Genomic DNA, 21,043 nt, shown 5'->3' with positions numbered 1-21,043 from the left:
GGGTTCATGCAGTTTGTGACCCCACAACAGCCAAATTGGTTACAATGGGCAACGTACCATCTAAGAGCTGAATAGCTAGCAGGCCTGAGTAAATAGAGTGAACTGTATTTACAGAACCACATGCAGGATTTCTTTCCCATTCCACCTGGCTGCACTGGAAGCAGTGATTCAGACCCTCCTTACACTCATCTCCATCCTAGATCTCCCCCACTGCAACTTGAGCCCATTGCTCCCTGTTCTGCATCTGCCCCCACTGAAAACAGCCTCTCTCCATCCTCTTTGGAACCCCCCTTCAGGGAGTTGAAGGCTGCTCTCAAATCCCCCCTCCCTCTTCTCTTCTGCAGACTAATGGACCGTTACCACAGTTCATTCATTGCAATCTTCCTGCACAAAGGTCTGATATTACCAGGTGACCGTATTTATAAGTTTCACAAAGAAACACCGTCTGGTAAGCTGCACTCATGAGGTGCACTTTAATACTTGCAGGAAGCTGTACTCTGTAAGTTCCTCGTTACGATGAGTCACTTCTGGAGGGGGATTTCCAGAGACTCCCTCCCCACAGCTGTCTCTCACACAGTTCCCAACAGAGATTCCCACTGGGGCTCTGAGCTAAGTATCCCGCCCTGGGCTGGTCTCCAACAATGAACACAAACATCCCGTCCCAGCGGGAGACGGGGTGGGGGCGGTTATCACGTCTGAGCACCTAGAGCACTGGGCTGAGCCCGGGTGAACATGGTTCCCTTCCTGCCTGCACCTCGTGGGACAGCCTGGGTGTGCCTGCCTCGGTTTCCCCACCTGCAATCTGGAGACACTGATCCTGACCCATTTTTTTTTTGAATGGTGGCGACATGAGAGCTGCAATCGCTAGCTCTGATTCTGGGTCAGCCTCAATCTCTACTCCTGGGAACAACGCCAAAAAACCAGAGGAAACTGTGAATGTTCAGTGATAAAAACAGGCAATGATGCTGCATCCTTCCAGCAAGTGTATTTATGCTTTTCTCCAGCTTCTGCAAGTATCAGCTGTGAACAGTGCAGAAAGTAAAAGAGAACAGTGTCTCTTCTGAGCTGTGTCCGATTTCCCGCGGTCAGCTGTGTGCCGGGGTGAAATAGAAGACCAGGGGAGTTTCGCTCCTGTCCACCCCCCAGTAAGTTGCCGACGGTTTTTCAGATTTCTCTGTCCTTGCCCTCGCGCTGGTTCCCTGCTATCCCAGGGCCGCACAGGTATTGAACCCGCAAGGGACCCTTCTGCTGAACGTCTCTTCAGGGCTGAGGTCTAGTAACACCCACCCCCAGGGCTCCTGGCATGCAGCCTGGCTGTGGGATGCGCCTTTAAACAGGTTGGAGCAGAGTCAATGAACTTTTCTATCCGCCTGCAGGGCCCCATGTTTACCTCTCAAGGGTGCTGTGAGGGGTGCTAAGGGTGCCAACGGACCTTCTTGGTTTAGGATGTAATGGGCCAGATGTTTTCCTGATAGAGTGCTCAGCGGTTCTCGCCCCCAGAGTCCTGGCTACAGCAAGGTGAGGTGCTATCCTCTCAGAAGCACCCCTGAGTTTTATAGGGGGGAAAGGCAAGATCCTCCAGTTATTGAGAATACAGTAGCAAAGCACTTAGCATCTGCCTACATAGCTCCCCCTCCACAACACACACACATAGCTACAATTGTACCAATCAAAGTTCTATTTATTAGGTTATAGTTTGTGGTCAACCAGATTGGGATTATGAGCAGAGAAGGGACCAATGCTTTTGTTTTGGCAGGATGTTCTAAAAATGATAGCAAAGCAGGTTTTTATGGTAGTCTTTAATTGGAATTAGAAAGTTTTGCATGGCGAGATTGTTTTTTGACAAATGTTTGGCTTTGGTTGTGGTTTTTTGTGATTTTTTTTCCCTACGATAAACTGGCTTGGATTATGAATATTTTAATAGGTAAATGCTTGCTTTTTTAGTGTTTGGCGTTATTAATTTGCTTTTTTTGATGCAGTAATTTTTGGCGTTTTTTGTTGGTTCATGGAGGAGTTAGAGATATTTTTTAACACATTTTTCATTTATACAAAACAGAGTTAATTTTTTTGTTGCAGAGGCAACCTTTGTTATGGAGAATCACCATGCACATTTGAACAAGGGCCTCAAATTACATTTTTTTTAAACCCCCCAATTATTACACCCTTTAACTTATTCCACAATATTAATATTAGTTCAATGGGTAAATATTGATAGAAATCCAACTAACGAACAATAACACCAGCTAGCCATTTTCATGAATGCACTTGACAAAGGAGGTTAGGACCCCCACCCTGCACAAAGAGGTCATGTAGCAAAGCAGACTTAGCACAAGAACCCAGGTCTCTCAGTCCCGTGGAAAGACCACGGGAAAAGAAAATTGCCCCAAACTCATATCCCAGAATGCCATTCATGTGAAGCAGCCAGCTAGCTGGGGCAGTGTCTCTTTTATAGAGAAAGGAAGGAAGGATGGTCGCAGGTGTAAAACAAACCAAAGGAAGTTTTTCTTCTCACAACTCACAATCAACTTGTGGAACTCCTTGCCAGAGGATGTGGTGAAGACAGGTTTCAAAAGAGAGCCAGAAAAATTCATGGAGGGTAGGTCTATCAATGGCTATTAGCCAGGATGGGTAGGGCTGGTGTCCCTTGCCTCTGTTTGTCAGGGGCTGGAAATGGATGACAGAGGAGAACCACTTGATTCTGCATTCTGTTCCCTCCCTCTGGGGCACCTGGTATTGGCTGCTGTCGGCAGACAGGACATTGGGCTGGACGGGCCTTTGGTCTGACCCAGTCTGGCCGGTCTTATGTTCTTTTGTATGTTCTCATGGAGACAGAAATTTCCACAGATGTTGGGAAGGGGCTGACGTTTGACAGCCAGAGCAGGGTAAACTGAGGCTGGGCCCCCTCCCCTGAATCTGCCATAGTATCACCTGTAATATCCGACAGCCCCAAACAGAGACCTTTTTGCCGTATGTCCTCTTCAGGTCCCAAAGGACAGAATCGGAGCCACACTGTGAGCCGAGCCCAGAGATCTAGGTATGTCTACACTACAAAGTTAATTCGAATGAACAGCCGTTAGTTCGAATTAACTTTGATAGGCGCTACACAGGCAAACCGCTAGTTCGAACTTAATTCGAACTAGCGGAGCGCTTAATTCAAACCAGATAAACCTCATTCTACGAGGACTAACGCCTAGTTCAAATTAAGTAGTTCGAATTAAGGGCTGTGTAGCCACTTAATTTGAACTAGTGGGAGGCTAGCCCTCCCCAGCTTGCCCTGGTGGCCATTCTGGGCACCACCAGGGAAACTCGTCTGCTGGCTCATGCCGTACCAGGTGCAGGGTCTGCTGGCAGGGTGCTGGCAGGCTTGCACCTGGCACAGGCACCATAGCCAGCCTGTGCCCCTTTAAGGGCTCCGGGGCCAGGAGGGGGGCAGAAGAGTTTCCCTGGTGGTGCCCAGAGTGGCCACCAGGGCAAGCTGGGGAGGGCTAGCCTCCCACTAGTTCGAATTAAGTGGCTACACTGCCCTTAATTCAAACTACTTAATTCGAACTAGGCGTTAGTCCTCGTAGAATGAGGTTTACCTAGTTTGAATTAAGTTCAAACTAGCGGTTTGTATGTGTAGCGCCTATTAAAATTAATTTGAACTAACGTCTGTTAGTTCTAATTAACTTTGTAGTGTAGACATACCCTAATAGATTAGTAAGACATGATTTCCCTTTACAGAAACCATGTTGACTTTTGTCCAACAAATTATGTTCTTCTACATGCTTCACAATTTTATTCTTTACTCTTGTTTCGACTAATTTGCCCAGTACTGAAATTAGACTTACCGGTCTGTAATTGCCAGGATCGCCTCTAGAGCCCTTTTTAAATATTGGTGTCACGTTGGCTACCTTCCAGTCATTAGGTACGGAAGCCGATTTAAGGGATAGGTTACAAACCACAGAGAATAGCTCAGCAATTTCCCATTTGAGTTCTTTTAGAACCCTTGGATGAATGCCATCCGCTCCCGGAGATTTGTTAACATTAAGTTTTTCTATTTGTTCCAAAACCTCCTCTAATGACACTTCAATCCGGGACAGTTCTTCAGATTCATCACCCACAAAGGACGGTGCAGATTTGGGAATCTCCCCAACGTTCTCAGCCTTGAAGACTGAAGCAAAGAAATCATTTAGTTTCTCCGCAATGGCTTTATCGTCCTTGATTGCTCATTTTATAGCTCGATCATCTTGGGGACCCACTGGTTTTTAGCAGGCTTCCTGCTTCTAATGTACTTAAAAAACATTTTGTTATTTCTGTTTGAGTTTTTGGCTAGCTGTTCCTCAAAATCTTTTTTTGCTTTTCTAATTACATTTTTATACTTGATTTGACAGTGTTTATGTTCCTTTCTATTTATCTCACTAGGATTGGACTTCCACTTTTTAAAAGATACCTTTTTGTCCCTCACTGTTTCTTTTACATGCTGGTTAAACCACGGTGACTCTTTTTTAGGTCTCTTGCTATGTTTTTTGATTTGGGGTATACATTTAAGTTGGGCCTCTATTATGGTGTCTTTAAAAAGTTTCCATGCAGCTTACAGGGATTTGGCTCTAGTCACTGTGCCTTTTAATTTCTGTTTAACTAACCTCCTCATTTTTGTGTAATTCCCCTTTTTGAAATTAAATGCCAGGGTGCTGGACTGCTGAGGTGTTCTTCCCACCACAGGAATGTTGAATGTTATTATATTATGGTCACTATTCCCAAGCGGTCCTGTAACGGTTATTTCCTGGACCTGATCCTTCGCTCTGCTCAGGACTAAATCGAGTATTGCCTCTCCCCTTGTGGGTTCCTGCACCAGCTGCTCCAAGAAGCAGTCATTTAAGCCATTGAGAAATTTTCTTAAATGTTTCTCTCCTTAATTTAATCATGACCTCTGTCTATGGCCCTTTCACACATTTCTTCTGCTGTTATGGCGTGCTGCGTCTAATTAGAACATAGGGGCAGGCTGCAGTGCGTGAGATGATATTTGTTATGGCTTGTGTTATATTGCAGTGTGAACGCTCTCGTGGGCACTGTCCATCTAGGACAGTGTTTCTTAAACTTTTTAATATTGAAAAACACCAAACAATAATTTTTTTTATGAGGAACACCAAGAATTTTTTGTCATCAAGCAAAAAAAAAAAAAAAAAAGCGGGGTGAGGGAGAAGGAGAAAAGTTATTGAGCAAAAAAAAAAAAAGTCATCTGGCCCTTTAAGGGCAGCCATTTTGAACTCTGTTGTTCTCCACAGCACACCTCTGACTGACTCGCACTCGCAGCACAATAGTTGCACGCACTGGTGGTTTTATCTTTCAATTTCTGCATTTAGGGTTCATGCAGTTTGTGACCCCACAACAGCCAAATTGGTTACAATGGGCAACGTACCATCTAAGAATTGAATAGCTAGCAGGCCTGAGTAAATAGAGTGAACTGTATTTACAGAACCACATGCAGGATTTCTTTCCCATTCCACCTGGCTGCAATGGAAGCAGTGATTCAGACCCTCCTCACACTCATCTCCATCCTAGATCTCCCCCACTGCAACTGGAGACCATTACTCCTTGTTCTGCATCTACCCCCACTGAAAACAGCCTCTCTCCATCCTCTCTGGACTCTCTCTTCAGGGAGTTGAAGGCTGCTCTCAAATCCCCCCTCACTCTTCTCTTCTGCAGACTAATGGACCGTTACCACAGTTAATTCATTGCAATCTTCCTGCACAAAGGTCTGATATTACCAGGTGACCGTATTTATAAGTTTCACAAAGAAACACCGTCTGGTAAGCTGCACTCATGAGGTGCACTTTAATACTTGCAGGAAGCTGTACTCTGTAAGTTCCTCGTTACAATGAGTCACTCCTGGAGGGGGATTTCCAGAGACTCCCTCCCCACAGCTGTCTCGCGCACAGTTCCCAACAGAAACTGCAACTACCAAACCGAAAGGGACCAAGTCTGCCCTCTGGCATAATCTGAAATATCCGTGAATTTACAAGTGTGCAGGGTTGTGGGGTTGCCTGGTTTTCAAATAATAGAATCATAGAACACGAGAACTGGAAGGGACCTCGAGAGTCATCGAGTCCAGTCCCCTGACCTCACGGCAGGACCCCGTACTGTCTAGACCATTCCGGAGTGATGTCTGTCTAACCTGCCCAAATTGACTTGTGCCAGTAATGCAGCCACCGGAATCAAAATGACAGGATTGGGGAGCCAATGGGGCAGATCCCAGCTGGGTCATTGGGCCGTAGTGTCACCTACCAGCCCTGTGTTCTTGGGGAACCAGAGCGTGGCCACTTGCCAGGCCTGTGTTTTTGAGAACCCAGAGAGTGATACTCATGGAAAACAAACCCCCTTCCCAGGCCTCTGCTAGAATCACGGACAAAGCAAGGAAAAGGCCGGGGGAGACCCACCTACACCCCTCCAGACACAGGTAAAGGACACACCCCAGCCTCAGCTGCATTGAAGATAGAACAAAAAGACCTTTCCATTAGCACACAGCATGGAGACCAGCTCTTCCTAGGCAGGAACCGCACTGACCTATGGGATACCGAAAGCAGAGAAGCACGGCCTGATGGGAAATCTCTATCAGACCAATTCTAGTAATGGAGCCTTTTGATATCCAGATACTGAAACTGCCTAGTTGCATTGTAAACTCCTTCAAAGAACATCCCCCATAGCCAGGAGTGATCAGTCTCTGTTGCCTCGCCTCTGTTTACCCAGAAACAAATCCAGTGTCTCCTCCAACTAGTGTCCTGTCCCTACAAAAACTCCTCCCCTTGCCCAAGAAACACTGTTCTGATACCTGCATTTAAACTGCATCAGTTCCATTGAGACGTCTTCATCTCGGCCGTGTCTACATTGGCACCCTTTTCTGGAAAAGGGATGCTAATGAGACACTTCGGAATTGCAAATCCGCGGGGGATTTAAATATCCCCCGCGGCATTTGCATGAACATGGCTGCCGCTTTTTTCCAGCTCAGGTTTTTGCTGTAAAATGTAGGAATAAGAGATCTTCCGGAAAAGGGTTTCTTTTCCGCAAGATCCCGTCTAGACTGGCGCTTTTCTCCGGCAAAGCCCCGAGTCGGAAAAAAGCAGCACTGGCCCTTTGCGCAAAAGTTTTTCGGAAAAAGACTTTTGCCCGAACGGGAGCAACATAGTATTTCCAGAAAAGCACTGATGATCTTACATGAGATCGTCAGTGCTTTTGCGGAAATTCAAGCGGCCAGTGTAGACAGCTGGCAAGTTTTTCCGCAAAAGCAGATGATTTTGCGGAAAAGCTTGCCAGTCTAGACACAGCCAATCAGTTTTAGACTGTTGGATTTAATATTGTAACTGCTTTGTGTGTTTGGCCCCCTATATATATATTGTCACTACCCAGAAATAAATCACTTTGATCGTTAAGCTGGTTGCTTCTCGCTTTTTTTCTTTCTCTTCGCTCACTCTTCCTCAGGGGGGTGGTTTTGGCTTCCCCATTCGCTCTGCACCAACGCCTCCTGTCCCCACGCTAAAGATCCCTGTGGTGCCCCAAAATCCCATGGGGTTTGCTCATCGTGGGGTTTACCAGCGAATGCTTGTGGGGTGAGTGGGGATAGGGAGGTGCTGAACTTGGGGGCATAGGAGGAAGGCAGCTTAAAGTGCTGTGAAATCCAGCCCACGGCGCCCAAAGGCACACGAGGGTGCAGTGTGGCATTGCTGTTAAACCAGCCTGCTGAGTCCAGGGACATAGGAGGGGTCGGCGTGTGGGTGCGGATGACCCAGTCCCCTCAGACGCGCTCTGGTGGTGGGGGTGAGTGTCCGTGTGTTGCTGAGATGGGAAGAACCTGTCCTGAGGATCCCAGTTCCTGCAGGAGAGCTCCAGTGGGAGGGGGAATTGGCCGCAGGGAAAATCCAGCTCCATAGGGGAACACAAGTAGCACAAGGACAAAATTATGAACCTCTCCCCAGCCCCATAGGAGTAACCCTGATAAATGAGCAAACCCCAGAGCAGTCCCTCCCAGGCAGGGGAGACCGACCCAAATCAGAGAATCCAGCAACACAAAGACGCCCCCACTAAACCGCCCCTCTGCCCCAGCTGGGGTCTTCCTCCAAGGGGGCAGGGTACAGACTGGGACACTTCTAGGGGCACCAGCTCTGATCCAGCCCGAGGGGGGGGAGGAAGTTGAGACGGATGTGACCCCCTCCCCCTCAAACACACCACACCTGGGACACCCCTCAAGCCGGACTGACAATCCCATGTCCCATAGCTGCCCCCCAGCGGTGCTCCTACCCCACCGCCCGTCCCAGCTGACCACACAGGCCTTACCCGTGGGCTCGAGACAGCTGGGACACGCCCTCTTTGGGCCAATCAAAAAGGCCGAGCCCTAACGAACGGACCAATCAGAGAGCCAGGGGCGTGGGCAATGGAATGAGACAACAGCTGTCCGTATCTGCCGGGAGGAGACCTTGACACTCCGTACAAGGTTCCTGGGTCCCCTCCCCCCTCTTTCCCCATCCAGTCAGCTGTTTGTCCCGTCCAAGGTGCATCGCACCTCTCAGAAAAGGTGTGCTTGGGTGCTGCATTGCTGGCTTAGCGTAAGCCGGGAATACGTCGTCTTTGGGCTGGGGAGCAGAGGACGCGGTAAGAGGCTACCGAGGGTTTGCTCGGTCGGGCGTTTTGTCTGGGTGGAGGTTTGGTGTTGGCCGATTACGTAACGGTTGTGGCTGCCGGCCTTCTGACCTGCAGTTTTGGGGGGTTTCAATAGAGGGATTGCTTAGCTATTTGTATGGCCGCTGTGTTGAAGGTTGGGATGTCTGGGGCGTGTCCTTTGCTTTAGGGGGGACGCCGTGGGGGGCAGGACCTCGTGGGTGGGAGGAGAGAGTGAGTCAGGCAGGACCCTGGAGAAGTTTCCCCCGCCAAGATCGGAGGACTCGTACTGCCTCGTCCCTGTGAGCCTTATCTACGCCCTAAAGGGAGATCGAGGCTGCTGCAATCCATCGTGCAGGGTTTGATTTAGCGGGTCTAGAGGAGACCCTGCTTGTTAATGGTCCAGTCTGGCCCCTCCCACCAGAGAGACAGACGCCCCTGTCCCAGGCCCCGCCCCTGTCCCGCCTCTTCTCCTCCCGGCTCCGCCCCCTCCCACCCGCATTGCCCCGCCCCTCAGCTATGTGACCTGGGGGGGAGAGGGCGGCTTTGTGGGGGACAGCACCCCTTACCACTTCAATCAGGTGCCCCCCATAGGTTGGTGCCCCGGGCAGCTCCCTGGCTAGCCCCCCCCTTAATCCAGCCCTGCAGCAGTGAGCAGCTGAGCCCCAGCCTATCCCCCCCAATCCGCCTCCCTCGGTCGCCCCTAAAGCTGAATTGGCTCCAGTCCAAGGGAAGGGGCACCTCCCCAGAGCTAGAGACAGGACCCAGGAGTCCTGGCTCCCGGCCCTAACCACTAGCCCTCACTGCCTACCCAGAGTGGGGACAGAACCTAGGGATGAAGGTCGGGGCCAGATGTTCCCGGTGTAAATCCTGAAGCCAGGTCACGTCCTCCGGTGCGAGAGTAAAATCAGAGCCCACGAGGCCTGCAAGGGAGACCGGACAACCTCCGGCCTCCCTCCGCCTTGTCTTTTTGATTGGTTTCCTCTCCCCCTCCCAGAGCTGAGTTTGTGACCGTGTCTCCGTCTGCCCCCGTTGTGCAGTGGCACCTCGGCCTGATCCCCAGGGCCGGATTCCCTCCCGCCCGCCCGGAGGCGCAGAGCATGGAGAGCATCGCCAAGGTGCAGAGCGAGCTGGCGTCCCTGGGCGGGCTCTGTCGCCCCTCGGAGGAGTGTCTGGACCGCGCGCTGCTGAGGTGCAGCCAGGAGGCCGGCTGGCTCCAGGAGAAGTCCCGGCTGGTGATCTGCTGCGAGGAACAGCACCTAGAGCCCGTCTCTGGCCAGCAGAAAAGCACCAATGAGGTCTCCTACATCCAGGAGCTGCCCTGGCGCCAGGTGCTGCTCCCCATTTTCGACAGCTCCGTCAAGAAGTCGCCCAGCGGGAAGCTGGCGCTGAGTCTGGAAAACCTGGACAAAGTGAAGGCCAAGTTGTTCCCCTGGAAGGGACGGACCGACGGGCTGAAATCCTGCTTGGAGAAGGCGAAGGAGAGGTTCTCCAAAGAGCCCCGGCGCATCCAGAACAACGCCAGGATGCTGGTGAGGAGCAACAGGCTGATGCTGGTGTTCGTCTCCGGGAAAGGGGACACCCCCATCCACGTCTTCCAGCTCAAAGATGGAAACGTCTGTTACTCCAAGGACTGGAATGAGATCCAGCGGCATTTAAGGAGACCAAAACACAACTGACGGACGGCCACAACTCAGATGGGTCGCGGTGGGGCAGAGAAGAGGGCGGGTTTAAAATTCTATGTCTACTGGGGTCAAAGAACTGGGCTGGGTGGCGTCACGGCAGGGGAACAACGCAGCTACGGGTGTGATCCGGAAACGAGCGATGTCTGTCCAGGTTCACAGCCTTTACTGGCACTTTCGCTGGGTGCCTGGGCCTTGTAGGGCCAATAAATCAACTTCTTGCGTGCTACCAACGTCTCCCGGTGTGCGTCTTCTCGCAGGGACCTTAGAACAAAGGCTTCCTGCCCGAAAACAGACAGAACGCTGGGTAGATTGTGACAGAGGGAAGGGAACCCGCGAGAAAACCCTCAGCGTACAGGACCCTGGTTTGTTGGGTGGAGATCATAGAATCACAGAACACTAGGACTGGAAGGGACCTCGAGAGGTCATCGAGTCCAGTCCCCTGCCCTCATGGCAGGACCCAGCACTGTCTAGAGCGTCCCTGATAGACATTTATCCAACCTGCTCTTCAATATCTCCAGAGATGGGGATTCCACAACCTCCCTGGGCAATTTATTCCAGTGTTTGACCACCCTGACAGTGAGGAACTTTTTCCTAATGTCCAACCTAAACCTCCCTTGCTGCAGTTTAAGCCCATTGCTTCTTGTTCTATCCCCAGAGGCCAAGGAGAACAAGTTTTCTCCCTCCTCCTTGTGACACCCTTTTAGATACCTGAAAACTGCTCTCACGTCCCCCCTCAATCTTCTCTTTTCCAAACTAAACAAACCCAATTCCTTCAGCCTTCCCTCCTAGCTCCTGTTCTCTCGACCTTTCATCATTCTTGTTGCTCTTCTCTGGACCCTCTCCAATTTCTCCACATCTTTCTTGAAATGCGGTGCCCAGAACTGGACACAATCCTCCAACTGAGGCCTAACCAGCGCAGAGTAGAGCGGAAGAACGACTCCTCGTGTCTTGCTCACAACACTCCTGTTCATGTATCCCAGATGCAAAGGGAGTTTCATTTAGATGCCAACTTTGGCTGGTCGAAGAGGCCACCTAGTGGGCAGTTTGGGGACAGCTTCCCCATGGGTGGAAATTGCTTCCAAATCGCCAGCTATCGATATACACCAAGACGATTTTAGCACCAGAATCTCTGTATTTTGAACCTTCACTGTTCTAACATTGGCTGTTCTGCTTCTCCAGAGAAATATCCCGGCCTGTTTCAGATCCTGCTAAACGACTGCTCACAGTGAAATCTTGAGGCCAGGAGTTCCACAGGTTTGGGTGTTTGGTTCGCTCTGTTTTAGAGTCAATTGTCTCACAGTCGGGGTCTCAGGTAACACCCAAAAAAGCCCTTCTGCACTTCTGAGTGCAAGCCCAGGGATCAGAGAAGGAAAAAGGCCAAACTCAGAACCTCTCGGGGATGGAGGGATTATACGTTCTCCTACACGGAGCTACTGCTGGGTTAGCATGTGGAAAATGACAGGCCCAAGATGGAGTCCAAAGTCACTGTTACCCACACTGTAACCGAGGAGCCCACAGGAAGGCCGATCGGGTGCGGATGAACTTTTTCCACGGCCTATTGCGAGTTGAATTCTCTTGGACTAGGCCAGGGGTGGCCACTCTGAGGCTCGCAAGCCGAATGTGGCTCTTCCCCTTCCCGGGTGTGGCTCACGAAGCCCCCCACCATGGCTCGAAAGCCACCCCCATGCTTCCAAAAACGGCCCTCTCCGCCCGGCTCCCTGTGCAGACCTGGGCAGGGGAGCTGTCCGGCGCAGCCATGAAAGCTGCAGAAATAAAGATGGCAGCAGGCGGCGGGCGCGTACTGTGGCCAAAAAGCCTCAGAACGTGCTTAACTGCGGGTTCTTAAAGGGGCAGAGCTTTTTTTTTTTTTTAAACCAAATGTAACCAGTGGCTCCTTTTAAAGGGTCCGTCCTATTTTCTTTTCTTTTTTGCTCAATAGCTTTGCCCTGGAACCTCTGCTATCTTGGCTCTTTGCCCAGCATGGTTTGGCCACCCCGGACTAGGCCATGAACTCGAAGGCCCCATTCACGGTGGGCCAGGCTGGCTCCAGTCTCCACTTTGCCCTGTGGGTGTCCCCCCGGCAGAGTCAAGCACAAAGCAGGTACCTGCGTAGAAACAGGAAGCCCATGTCCTGCCCGACGGCAGCGGGCACGTTTCGGTGCAATGGAACGGCCAGGATCACCAATTTAGTCAAGGTCCAGACTCCAGAGCACAAATTTCCTCCCCCCGCAGCCACGACACTAAAGAAAGATTGGGGGGGCTGTTCGGTCTATGGCGGTGTTTCTTAAACTTTTTAAGACTGAGGAACATCAAACAGTAATTTTTTTTACGAGGAACACCAAGGACTTTTTGTTGAGCACAAAAAAAAAAAAAAGGGTTGGGGAGAAGTTACTGAGATTAAAAAGGTTGCTTGCCCCTTTAAGGACGGCCATTTTGAATTCTGTTGTTCTCCGCACAGTTTAAGAAACACTGGGTCTATGGACAATCCCGCTACATGGCCCTATTCTGATCACACAGCATCACGGGGCCCGGTGCTGGGTGGATCTGTCGAGGGGTGCAACTGAGCCAAGCACAGATGCAGGGGCAGCTCCCCGACCTCATAGTGGGGTCTCCCCTCCTTGTAGGACACGTTGATCTCACACGCCCCCTCCCCTGAGAGGAACTCCAGGGTGCTCCCGTCCCCGCACATCCGCAGCCGGGCGTTCTCCTGCAGGCATACGGGCTCCCGGCTGAACCGGGCGATGGCCTCCTCGAAGCAGCCGCTCAGCTCCTCGCACACCACCCCCCAGCGCCCCAGCCGGAAGCGCACGATCTCCAGGTGGTCCACGCTCAGCGGCTCCGGGCAGGTGTGGGACCAGGTCACGGGCCGGTCCGGGCCCAGCTCCGTGATGCAATAATCCGGCGCCTCCTCGCCCATGGGCACCGAGACCTCGTACAGCCCCTGGCCGGAGACGAACTCCAGCAGCTCCGGGCCGCACTGGATCCGCAGCCGGGCGTTGGCCCACACGCACTCGGGCTCCAGGGCGAACTCGTTCCAGGCGTGGCACACGCAGAGCGTGAGGGGGTCCTCGCTCAGCTCGCTGTCCCACAGATTCTCCAGCAGCGTCAGCAGCGTGTCGGCGCTCAGCGGCACCAGGCCGGCGCAGACCCGAGCCAGCTCCGCAGCCAGGGGCAGCTCCCCCACCTCGTAGCAGGGGCGCCCGTCCCTGCAGCGCACAGAGAGCTCGCACGCGCCCGCCCCTGCCAGGAAGGCCAGGCTGCCTCCGCCCCAGCAGATCTCCAGCCGGGCGTCCTCTTGCACGCAGGGAGGCTCCCGGCAGAACTGCTCCAGGGCCAGGGCCAGGCAGGCTTCCAGCTCGGCGTCCGGCTCCCCTCGTTGCGCCAGCTCAGCCCGCACGCCCTGCAGGGCCTCCGCGCTCAGCACCTGGGGGGCGGACACATCCCCTGGGGGCTCGGGGATGGGGCCCCCGTCGGTGTCACCCCCTGAGGGACGCGGCCACTCCTCTCCCCCACAGCCGTCAGCCATCCTGGCGCTGCCCAGCCCACACAAGGGCCCCCTGGGCACACTCCCAGCAGCTCCCCCGGCACGGGGCGGCTGCCTCCTGTTCCCAGACGCTGGGCCGGGCTCCGGAGCCGGGCACTGCTGGGCTTTGTGCAGCACCTTGTGGGGCTCCGGGTCGGAGTCCTGCAGGGCAGGGTGGAGACGGGCTCCCGGCTCGGCCCGCAGATCCCCGGGGGTGCAGCTGCCACCAGCTTCCCAGGGCACTGCAGCTTGGCCCTTCTGGGGAGTCCCGCTCCCTGGCCTCGGCGCAGCTTCTCCCCCGGCCGGCTCCTCCCGGGGCCTGGGAACAGAACAGGAGACGCCCGTTTCAATGGGAGAACATTGGGGCTGCTTGGGGGGGCAGTCTGGGGTCCCCAGAGCTCTCGGCCTCAGGGGAGAGGCAGGGCGCACCCCGGGCAGTGCTGAGGAGTGGTGGGATGAGGGGGTTCCAGGCTCTGCCCCCCTCCCAGCTTGCCCGGGGGCCTGGCAAATCTCTCCCCCTTGGCCTCCGTGGCAGGGGCCCCCGAAACCGCCTCTCCCAGCCCAGCCCTGCATTCTCACCCCACGGCCCTGGCCCTGCCCAGGGGAGCCCTGCTGTGCACTGTGGGTAGGACAAAGTCCAGCAACGACAACTCCTCCCGCCCGGCACAGACGCTGCTGCCGCCTCCGTGCCTCCCTCCTGCCCCGTCTGAGCCGGCCGGACTCCTCCTGCGGTGCTGCCGGGCTGGACCAGGAGCGCCCGGCCCCCGGCGAGGTGGGGAGGCCGGTTTGGAGCAGGGCGGCCAGGTGGGGAGCGAATGAGGCAGAGCTGAGATGCAGCCGCGCACTGGGGTCGATCTGGGCGGGCCGGGGAGGGGATCTGTCTGTCCCCGGCATCCCAGAGCAGACGCGGCGGAGGGATCGGCACAGCCCGGCCTTTCCGGTGCCAGACGGAGCGGGAGCGACCCCCGGGACGGGGAGAAGGGAAATTCCTCCTGGGATCCGGGGCTGGGAACACTGAGGCTGAGACACCCGGCCCCGCCCCTCCCGGCAGAGATCCTGGAGCACGGCTGGGGTTGGTGGTTACGTGGGAAGCTGCCCAACCCACAGCGCTGGCTGCGGCCAGGCGAATCCCCGCTCCCCCGTGAAAAACGCTCCCCCAGCTACAGGCGTCATGAGCTCAGGTGGCAACCCCAACGATTTGCCCCCAAACAGCCTTAACTCTGCCCCTCCCCACCCCTCCCCAGGGCAACCCCTCCGCCAACCATCCCTGTCCCCCTCCAACTGCCTCGGCTGACTCATGTAAAGCCTGAAATCCCCCCTCTTCTCCCAAAGCCTTTTACACGCCAGTCGGTCCCCACGATGCATATGCACAGCGGGGGGGGGGGGAGTTGGCAGGAGGCTGTGGTTGGGAAGGGCAGAAGGGGGGGTACAAACACGAGGGGCAGGGGAGGACAGAAATGGGGGAGGCAGACCCTGGAGTTTAGAGCAGGGAGAGGAGGGAGCCGGCAATGGGAGCCCAGTAGGAACGGGGGATGGTGGAATATAAGGGGCCCCGCGGGCTCGGAGACTCACCCCACATCCTGGGGGGAAGCGTTTAATATGGAAAATCAGCCACATCCCCCGGATCGCCCCCCTCCCCTAAAGCCAGCGCCGCCCCCCCATCTCGCTGGGCTGGGGGAGGGGGAAATCCAGGGGGCTCTCCCCTTTGGATTTCAGGGGGGCAGACTTGGCCTTTTCCCATCAGGGGAGGGGCCGAGGGGTAGGAGCCCATCACCCACTTATTGGCTTTGGGGGGCGATCCTCACGGGGCCCCTGAGACCTGCCCGGGGCTGCCGCCCCTCCACACTGCGTGCCACTGAGCCACAGTTGCCAGAAATATTCCAGGTGGGGGCGCGGCTCGGAGGCCGCCACGGGGCCGGGCGGGGCCAGACATGGGCTGGGGGCGGGGGCTCAGCCGGCCCGGCCTTGCACGGGGATGGCAGGAGGTGGAGACGCGGCAGTGAAACGGGATTCCGATTTAAAGCCCCACCTCGAATTCGCTGGTATTCCTCCTGCAATGAGGTTTACCAGCTAATTCGAGTTCGGGCTTTATTTCGGACTCCCGTTTCACTGCCACGTGTAGACGCGGGCACTTCCTTCGGGCTAGTCAATTTCTAAAATGGTGACCGGCCGGGAGCATGCAAATCAAGCCCGGGATATTTAAATCCTGCGCTTCATTTGCAATTTTGGTCACCCTCGTTAGCCTCCCTAGATCGATTTTAACTCCTCTGGGCTCAGCTAGCCTGCCCCTGCATTTCCCCTTTTAATTGGCCTCTGAGCTAATGAGGCAACTAATCCACTGAGGATAGATCTAACCTACATGAATGTATCTAGTTCTTTGCTGAACCTGGTCTTCACCACATCCTCTGGCAAGGAGTTCCACAGGTTAACTGTGCTGTTCCTTTGGTTTTAAACCTGCTACCTCTTCATATCATTGGGTGATGTCTAGGTCTTGTGTTATGGGACCAAGGAAATAACTTTTCCTTAGTCACTTTCTCCACCCCCGTCACGATTTCATAGAGCTCTGTCCTATCCCCCCTTAGTCTCCTCTCTTCAAGTGAGTATCTCTTGGTTGTTTCCCAGGTCCTGAGAGTCCAGGGCAGCGGAGCAGAGACGGGCGGTCACAGGAACATCCAGCGGAAACGTGCGGCCGGGACCTTCTGACTGGGAGGTGCCCCACGCCAGGAGCCTGGGGGCAAGCTAGATCCTGCAGGGGACCCAGCTGAGGAGCGGAGGGTCTGTTCCCGCCAGGAGTCCTTTGGTGGGAGATCGGAGCAGAGCGGGCGTGCCGGTGCCACGTCACTGAGCCCATGGAGGATCTGGCCAGCTTACGCGCCCACCCCCTGCCGCTGAGCCTGGGGACCCTGCAGGGCGTGCGGGCCGGGCTGGAGCGAAGCGGGGAGCTTGGCATGGAGCTGGGCGCCTGCCTGGACCTCGCCCTGGAGCGGTTCTGCCAGGAGCCCCAGTGCGTGCAGGAGAACGCCCGGCTGCGGGTGCAGTGGGAGGCCGGGGCGCTGGAGTTCGTCTCCGGGCAGGGCCAGTGTGAGCTCAGCGTGTCCTGCCGGGACGGGGAGCCCCAGTACACTGTCGCGGGGGGGACGGGGACCGTGTATCTGGCTTGGCTGCGCTCCCACCCGGAGCCGCTGAGCGTGGCCGGGCTGGCCAGGGTGCGGGACCGGCTGCGGCGCTGGGGGGTGCTGAAGGAGGAGCTGGGGAGCTGCTTTGCCCTCGCCCTGCAGGAGTTCAGCCAGGAGCCCCGGTGTGTGCAGGAGAACACCCGGCTGCGGCTCCGCTGGGGCGGGGAGGAGCTGGAGTTCGTCTCCGGCCAGGGGCAGTGCAAGATCTTGGTGCTCCACGCCGACGGGCAGCCCCGGTATCACATCACAGAGCCAGCCAGGGCTGCGTATCTGGCTTTACTGCGCTCCCACCCGGAGCCGCTGAGCGTGGCCGCCCTGGCCAGAGTGCGGGACCGGCTGGGGCGCTGGGGGGCCCTGGGCAAGGAGCTGAGCAGCTGCTTTGAGGAGGCCATCGCCCAGTTCAGCAGGGAGCTCCCCTGCGTGCAGACGAACGCCCGGCTGCAGATCTGCTGGAGTGGGCAGAACCTGGCCTTCCTGGCGGGGCAGGGGCAGTGTGAGATCTCCGTGTGCTCTGGGTACAGGGGGCCCTCCTACGAGGTTAAGAAGCTCCCCCTGGATGTGGACCTTGCTCGGATACGCGCCCGCACAGAGCCCCTGAGCACTGAATCTCTGTCGAGGCTGCTGAGCAGAAGCTGGTCCTACACAGAGCCAAATCGCCCCCTGAGGCCATGTCTGCAGTGCGCGTTGAACGGGTTCTCCCGGGAGCCCCGGTGGGTGCAGGCCAACGCCCGGCTGCGGATCCACTGCGGCGGGGAGGAGCTGGAGTTCGTCTCCGGCCAGGGGCTGTGCGAGATCTCGGTGCTCCATGCCGACGGGCGACCCCAGTATGGCATCACGGCGCTGGGAGCGGACATGCCGGTGCCGTGGTCCGATGGCGGCCCGGAGCCGCTGAGCGTGGCCGACCTGGCCAGGGTGCGGGACCGGCTGGGGTGCTGGGGGGTGCTGGGCGAGGAGCTGAGCAGCTGCTTGGATCTGGCCCGGCAGGAGTTCAGCCAGGAGCTCTCGACTCTGCAGAACGACGCCCGGCTGCGGATCCGCTGGGGCGGGGGGGAGCTGCATTTCCAGTCCGGGCTGGAGGGGGCATGTGAGCTCTCCGTGTGCTATCGGGACGGCAGCGCCCACTACCAGGTGGAGCAGCTCCCCCTCTATACCTACCTGGAGCAGTTACGTGCCCGCCCACCGCCGCTGAGCCCCGACACGCTCCTGAGGGTGCTGCACAGGCTGGACCCCTACAAGTGGGAGGTGGAGAAACTAAGAATCTGTCTGGACTGGGCCTGGCAGGGTTTGCGCCAGGAGCCCCGGTGTGTGCAGGCCCACGCCCGGCTGCAGCTCAACTGGGATTTTTGGCAGGAGTTTGTCTCCGGCCAGGGGCTGTACGGGATCTTGGTGCTCCACACCGACGGGGACCCCCAGTATCGCATCACGACTCTGGGAGGGGAGACTCCAGTGACGTGGTCTGATGCCGACCCGGAGCCGCTGAGCGTGGCCAATCTAGCGAGGGTGCGGGACAGGCTGAAGTGCTGGGGGGTGGTGCGCGAGGAGCTGAGCAGCTGCTTCGAGGAGGCCATCGACCGGTTCAGCCGGGAGCCCCTCTGCCTGCAGGCGAACGCCCGGCTCCGGCTGTGCGGGGACGGGAGCAGCCTGGTGTTCCTCTCGGGGGCAGGCGCGTGTGAAATCTCCGTGCGCTGTGAGGACGGGAGCCCCTGCTACAAGGTGGAGGAGCTGCCCGTGGGCATGTACCTGGCACGGTTCCGCCCCCGCCCGCAGCCCCTGAGCCCCGAGGCCCTGCAGAGAGTGTGGCAGGAGTTGGAGTCTTGTAAAGGCGACAGAGATGCCGCAAGGGCCTGTTTTCTCTGTGCCTGGGAGGGATTCTGCCAGGAGCCCCGGTGGGTGCAGGCCAACGCCCGGCTGCAGATCCGCTGCGGCGGGGAGGAGCTGGAGTTCGTCTCCGGCCAGGGGCTGTGCGAGATCTCAGTGCTCCTTGCCGACGGGGAGCCCCAGTATCACGTCACAGAGCTGGGAGCAGACACTCAGGTGCCTTGGTCTGACGGCGGCCCTGAGCCGCTGAGCGTGGCTGACCTGGTGAGGGTGCGGGACCGGCTGGGGCACTGGGGGGCTCTGGGCCAGGCGCTGAGCAGCTGCTTCGAGGAGGCCGTGGCCCGGTTCAGCCGGGAGCCCCCCTGCCTGCAGGAGAACACCCGGCTGCGGCTGAGTTGGGACAGGGGCAGCCTGGCGTTCCTCTCGGGGGACGGGGCGTGCGAGGTCAGCGTGGTGTCTCTCCAAGGGACCCCGCTGTGGCTGGAAACCAAGCTGCCCCTGGACATGTACCTGGCGCAGATACGCACCCGCCGGGAACCCCTGAGCCCCACCATGCTGACAGCCATGCGGGACAAGTTGTACGTATGCCAAGGCGACACCAAAGCCCTGAGCGTCTGCGTTAGTTGGGCCTCTAGTTACCTGAGCAGGGAGCCGCAGGGCGTGCAGGCGAGCGCCCGGCTGCGCATCCACTGGGCCAGGGGGGAGCTGGAGTTCACCTCCGGGGCCGGGGAATGTGAGCTCACGGTGCGGGAGGGAGATCCCAAGCCCCAGTACCACCTCCAGCTCCCCCTGGGCATCTACCTGGCTCACCTACGCTCGGACCCCGAATACCTCTCCGTGCACAGCCTGGAGGGGATGCGGGACAAGCTGCGGGCCTGTGTCGGGGACACGGCGGCCCTCACGGCCTGCTTGGACTGTGCCTGGGAGGGTTTCCGCCAGGAGCCCCGGTGGGTGCAGGCCAACGCCCGGCTGCGGATCCGCTGGGGCGGGGAGGAGCTGGAGTTCGTCTCCGGCCAGGGGCTGTGTGAGATCTCGGTGCTCCACGCTGACGGGGAGCCCCAGTATTGTATCACGGCGCTGGGAGCGGACAGGCCGGTGCCGTGGTCCGACGGCGGCTCTGAGCAACTGAGTGTGGCTGAGCTGGCCAGGGTGCGGGACCGGCTGGGGTGCTGGGGCGTGCTGGGTGAGGAGCTGGGCCGCTGCTTTGAGGAGGCCATCGCCCAGTTCAGCCGGGAGCCCCCCTGCGTGCAGGAGAACGCCCAGCTGCGGCTGACCTGGGACGGGGGCCACCTGAATTTCTTCTCGGGTGAATGCGTGTGTGAGATCTCCGTGTCCTACCGCGATGGCAGAGCCCAGTACAACGTGACGATGCTCCCAGCTCCCATGTTCCGGGCCCGGTTACGTTCCCACCCACCGCCACTGAGCGCCGACACCCTGTGGCTTGTGCGCTGCAAACTGAACTCGAGGGATGGCCAGCAGAAGGCGCTGGTGGCCTGTTTCGATGAGGCCCTGAGGGGTTTCAATCTGGAACCCGGTTGGGTGCAGGGCAACGCCAGGCTGGCCATCTGGGATGGCGACGAGGAGCTGGTGTTCGTCTCAGGGGAAGGGGAGAACAGAATCACAGTGCGGGAGGACGAGGAGGGGGTGATCCAGTACACAGCGCAACGGGCTGACGGGGGGCTGCTCCCTCGGCTGCACTAGGGCGCAGTGGCAATACCTCCCCCGAGGGCACGTGGGCAGCCTCCGCCGGAAAGCTACGCCCCGGCTGACCCTCGTGGTCCCGGTGAGACACGGGGCTGCGGGTTATTTGCAGGTTCTCTCTGGGGGGAGAAGGAGGGTTCTGTCACTTGAAATCTGTATTTCTGGGGTGGGAAAAGAGGGGTTCTATAAATCTGTAAAAGCAGGGCTGGGGAAGCTTTTTGGGTGGCGGGGACCAATGTTTGGTGGACTTCTCTGCACATGGGGAAACGAGACCACGGCCTCCGGTCTGACAATCGTAAGGGTATTAGCGGTGGAGCAGTGTGCGATTTATAGATTTATGCATGTATAGCTGCATCCTTAAAATGAAGTATCTGGTGTCTTGTCCTAGGTGGCGGTGTTATATTATTGTCTGTGCTAACTATCCTGTGCTTTGAAATAGATCTGTGTTACTTTGCCTTGCTTTCCTTTACTATTCTGTGCACAATAAAGTTAGCAAGAGTTTACCTGAA

The 21,043-nt window shown here is 56.7% G+C and overlaps 1 protein-coding gene across 3 annotated transcripts; it reads left to right on the top strand.

The window, feature by feature from the left end:
- Nucleotides 1-370: 370 nt before the first annotated feature.
- LOC142825960 (uncharacterized) lies at nt 371-21,043 on the top strand. 3 transcript variants are annotated; one of them, XM_075918284.2, is made up of 2 exons: nt 371-1,145; nt 16,462-21,043. In XM_075918284.2, exon 2 carries the CDS (start codon nt 16,689-16,691, stop codon nt 20,532-20,534), a length of 3,846 nt encoding a protein of 1,281 aa, XP_075774399.2. In that variant the 5' UTR covers nt 371-1,145; nt 16,462-16,688; the 3' UTR covers nt 20,535-21,043. The 3 variants fall into 3 exon arrangements, with proteins under 3 accessions (XP_075774399.2, XP_089627831.1, XP_075774400.2); XM_089771705.1 differs by lacking the exon at nt 371-1,145 and adding an exon at nt 14,488-14,643; XM_075918285.2 differs by lacking the exon at nt 371-1,145 and adding an exon at nt 14,506-14,611.

This window comes from Pelodiscus sinensis, chromosome 19 (assembly GCF_052426305.1).
Source record: "Pelodiscus sinensis isolate ZL-2025 chromosome 19, ASM5242630v1, whole genome shotgun sequence".
In the NCBI taxonomy this organism is placed as follows: Eukaryota; Metazoa; Chordata; order Testudines; family Trionychidae; genus Pelodiscus; species Pelodiscus sinensis.
This window is presented reverse-complemented; position numbering and strand designations above follow the sequence as displayed.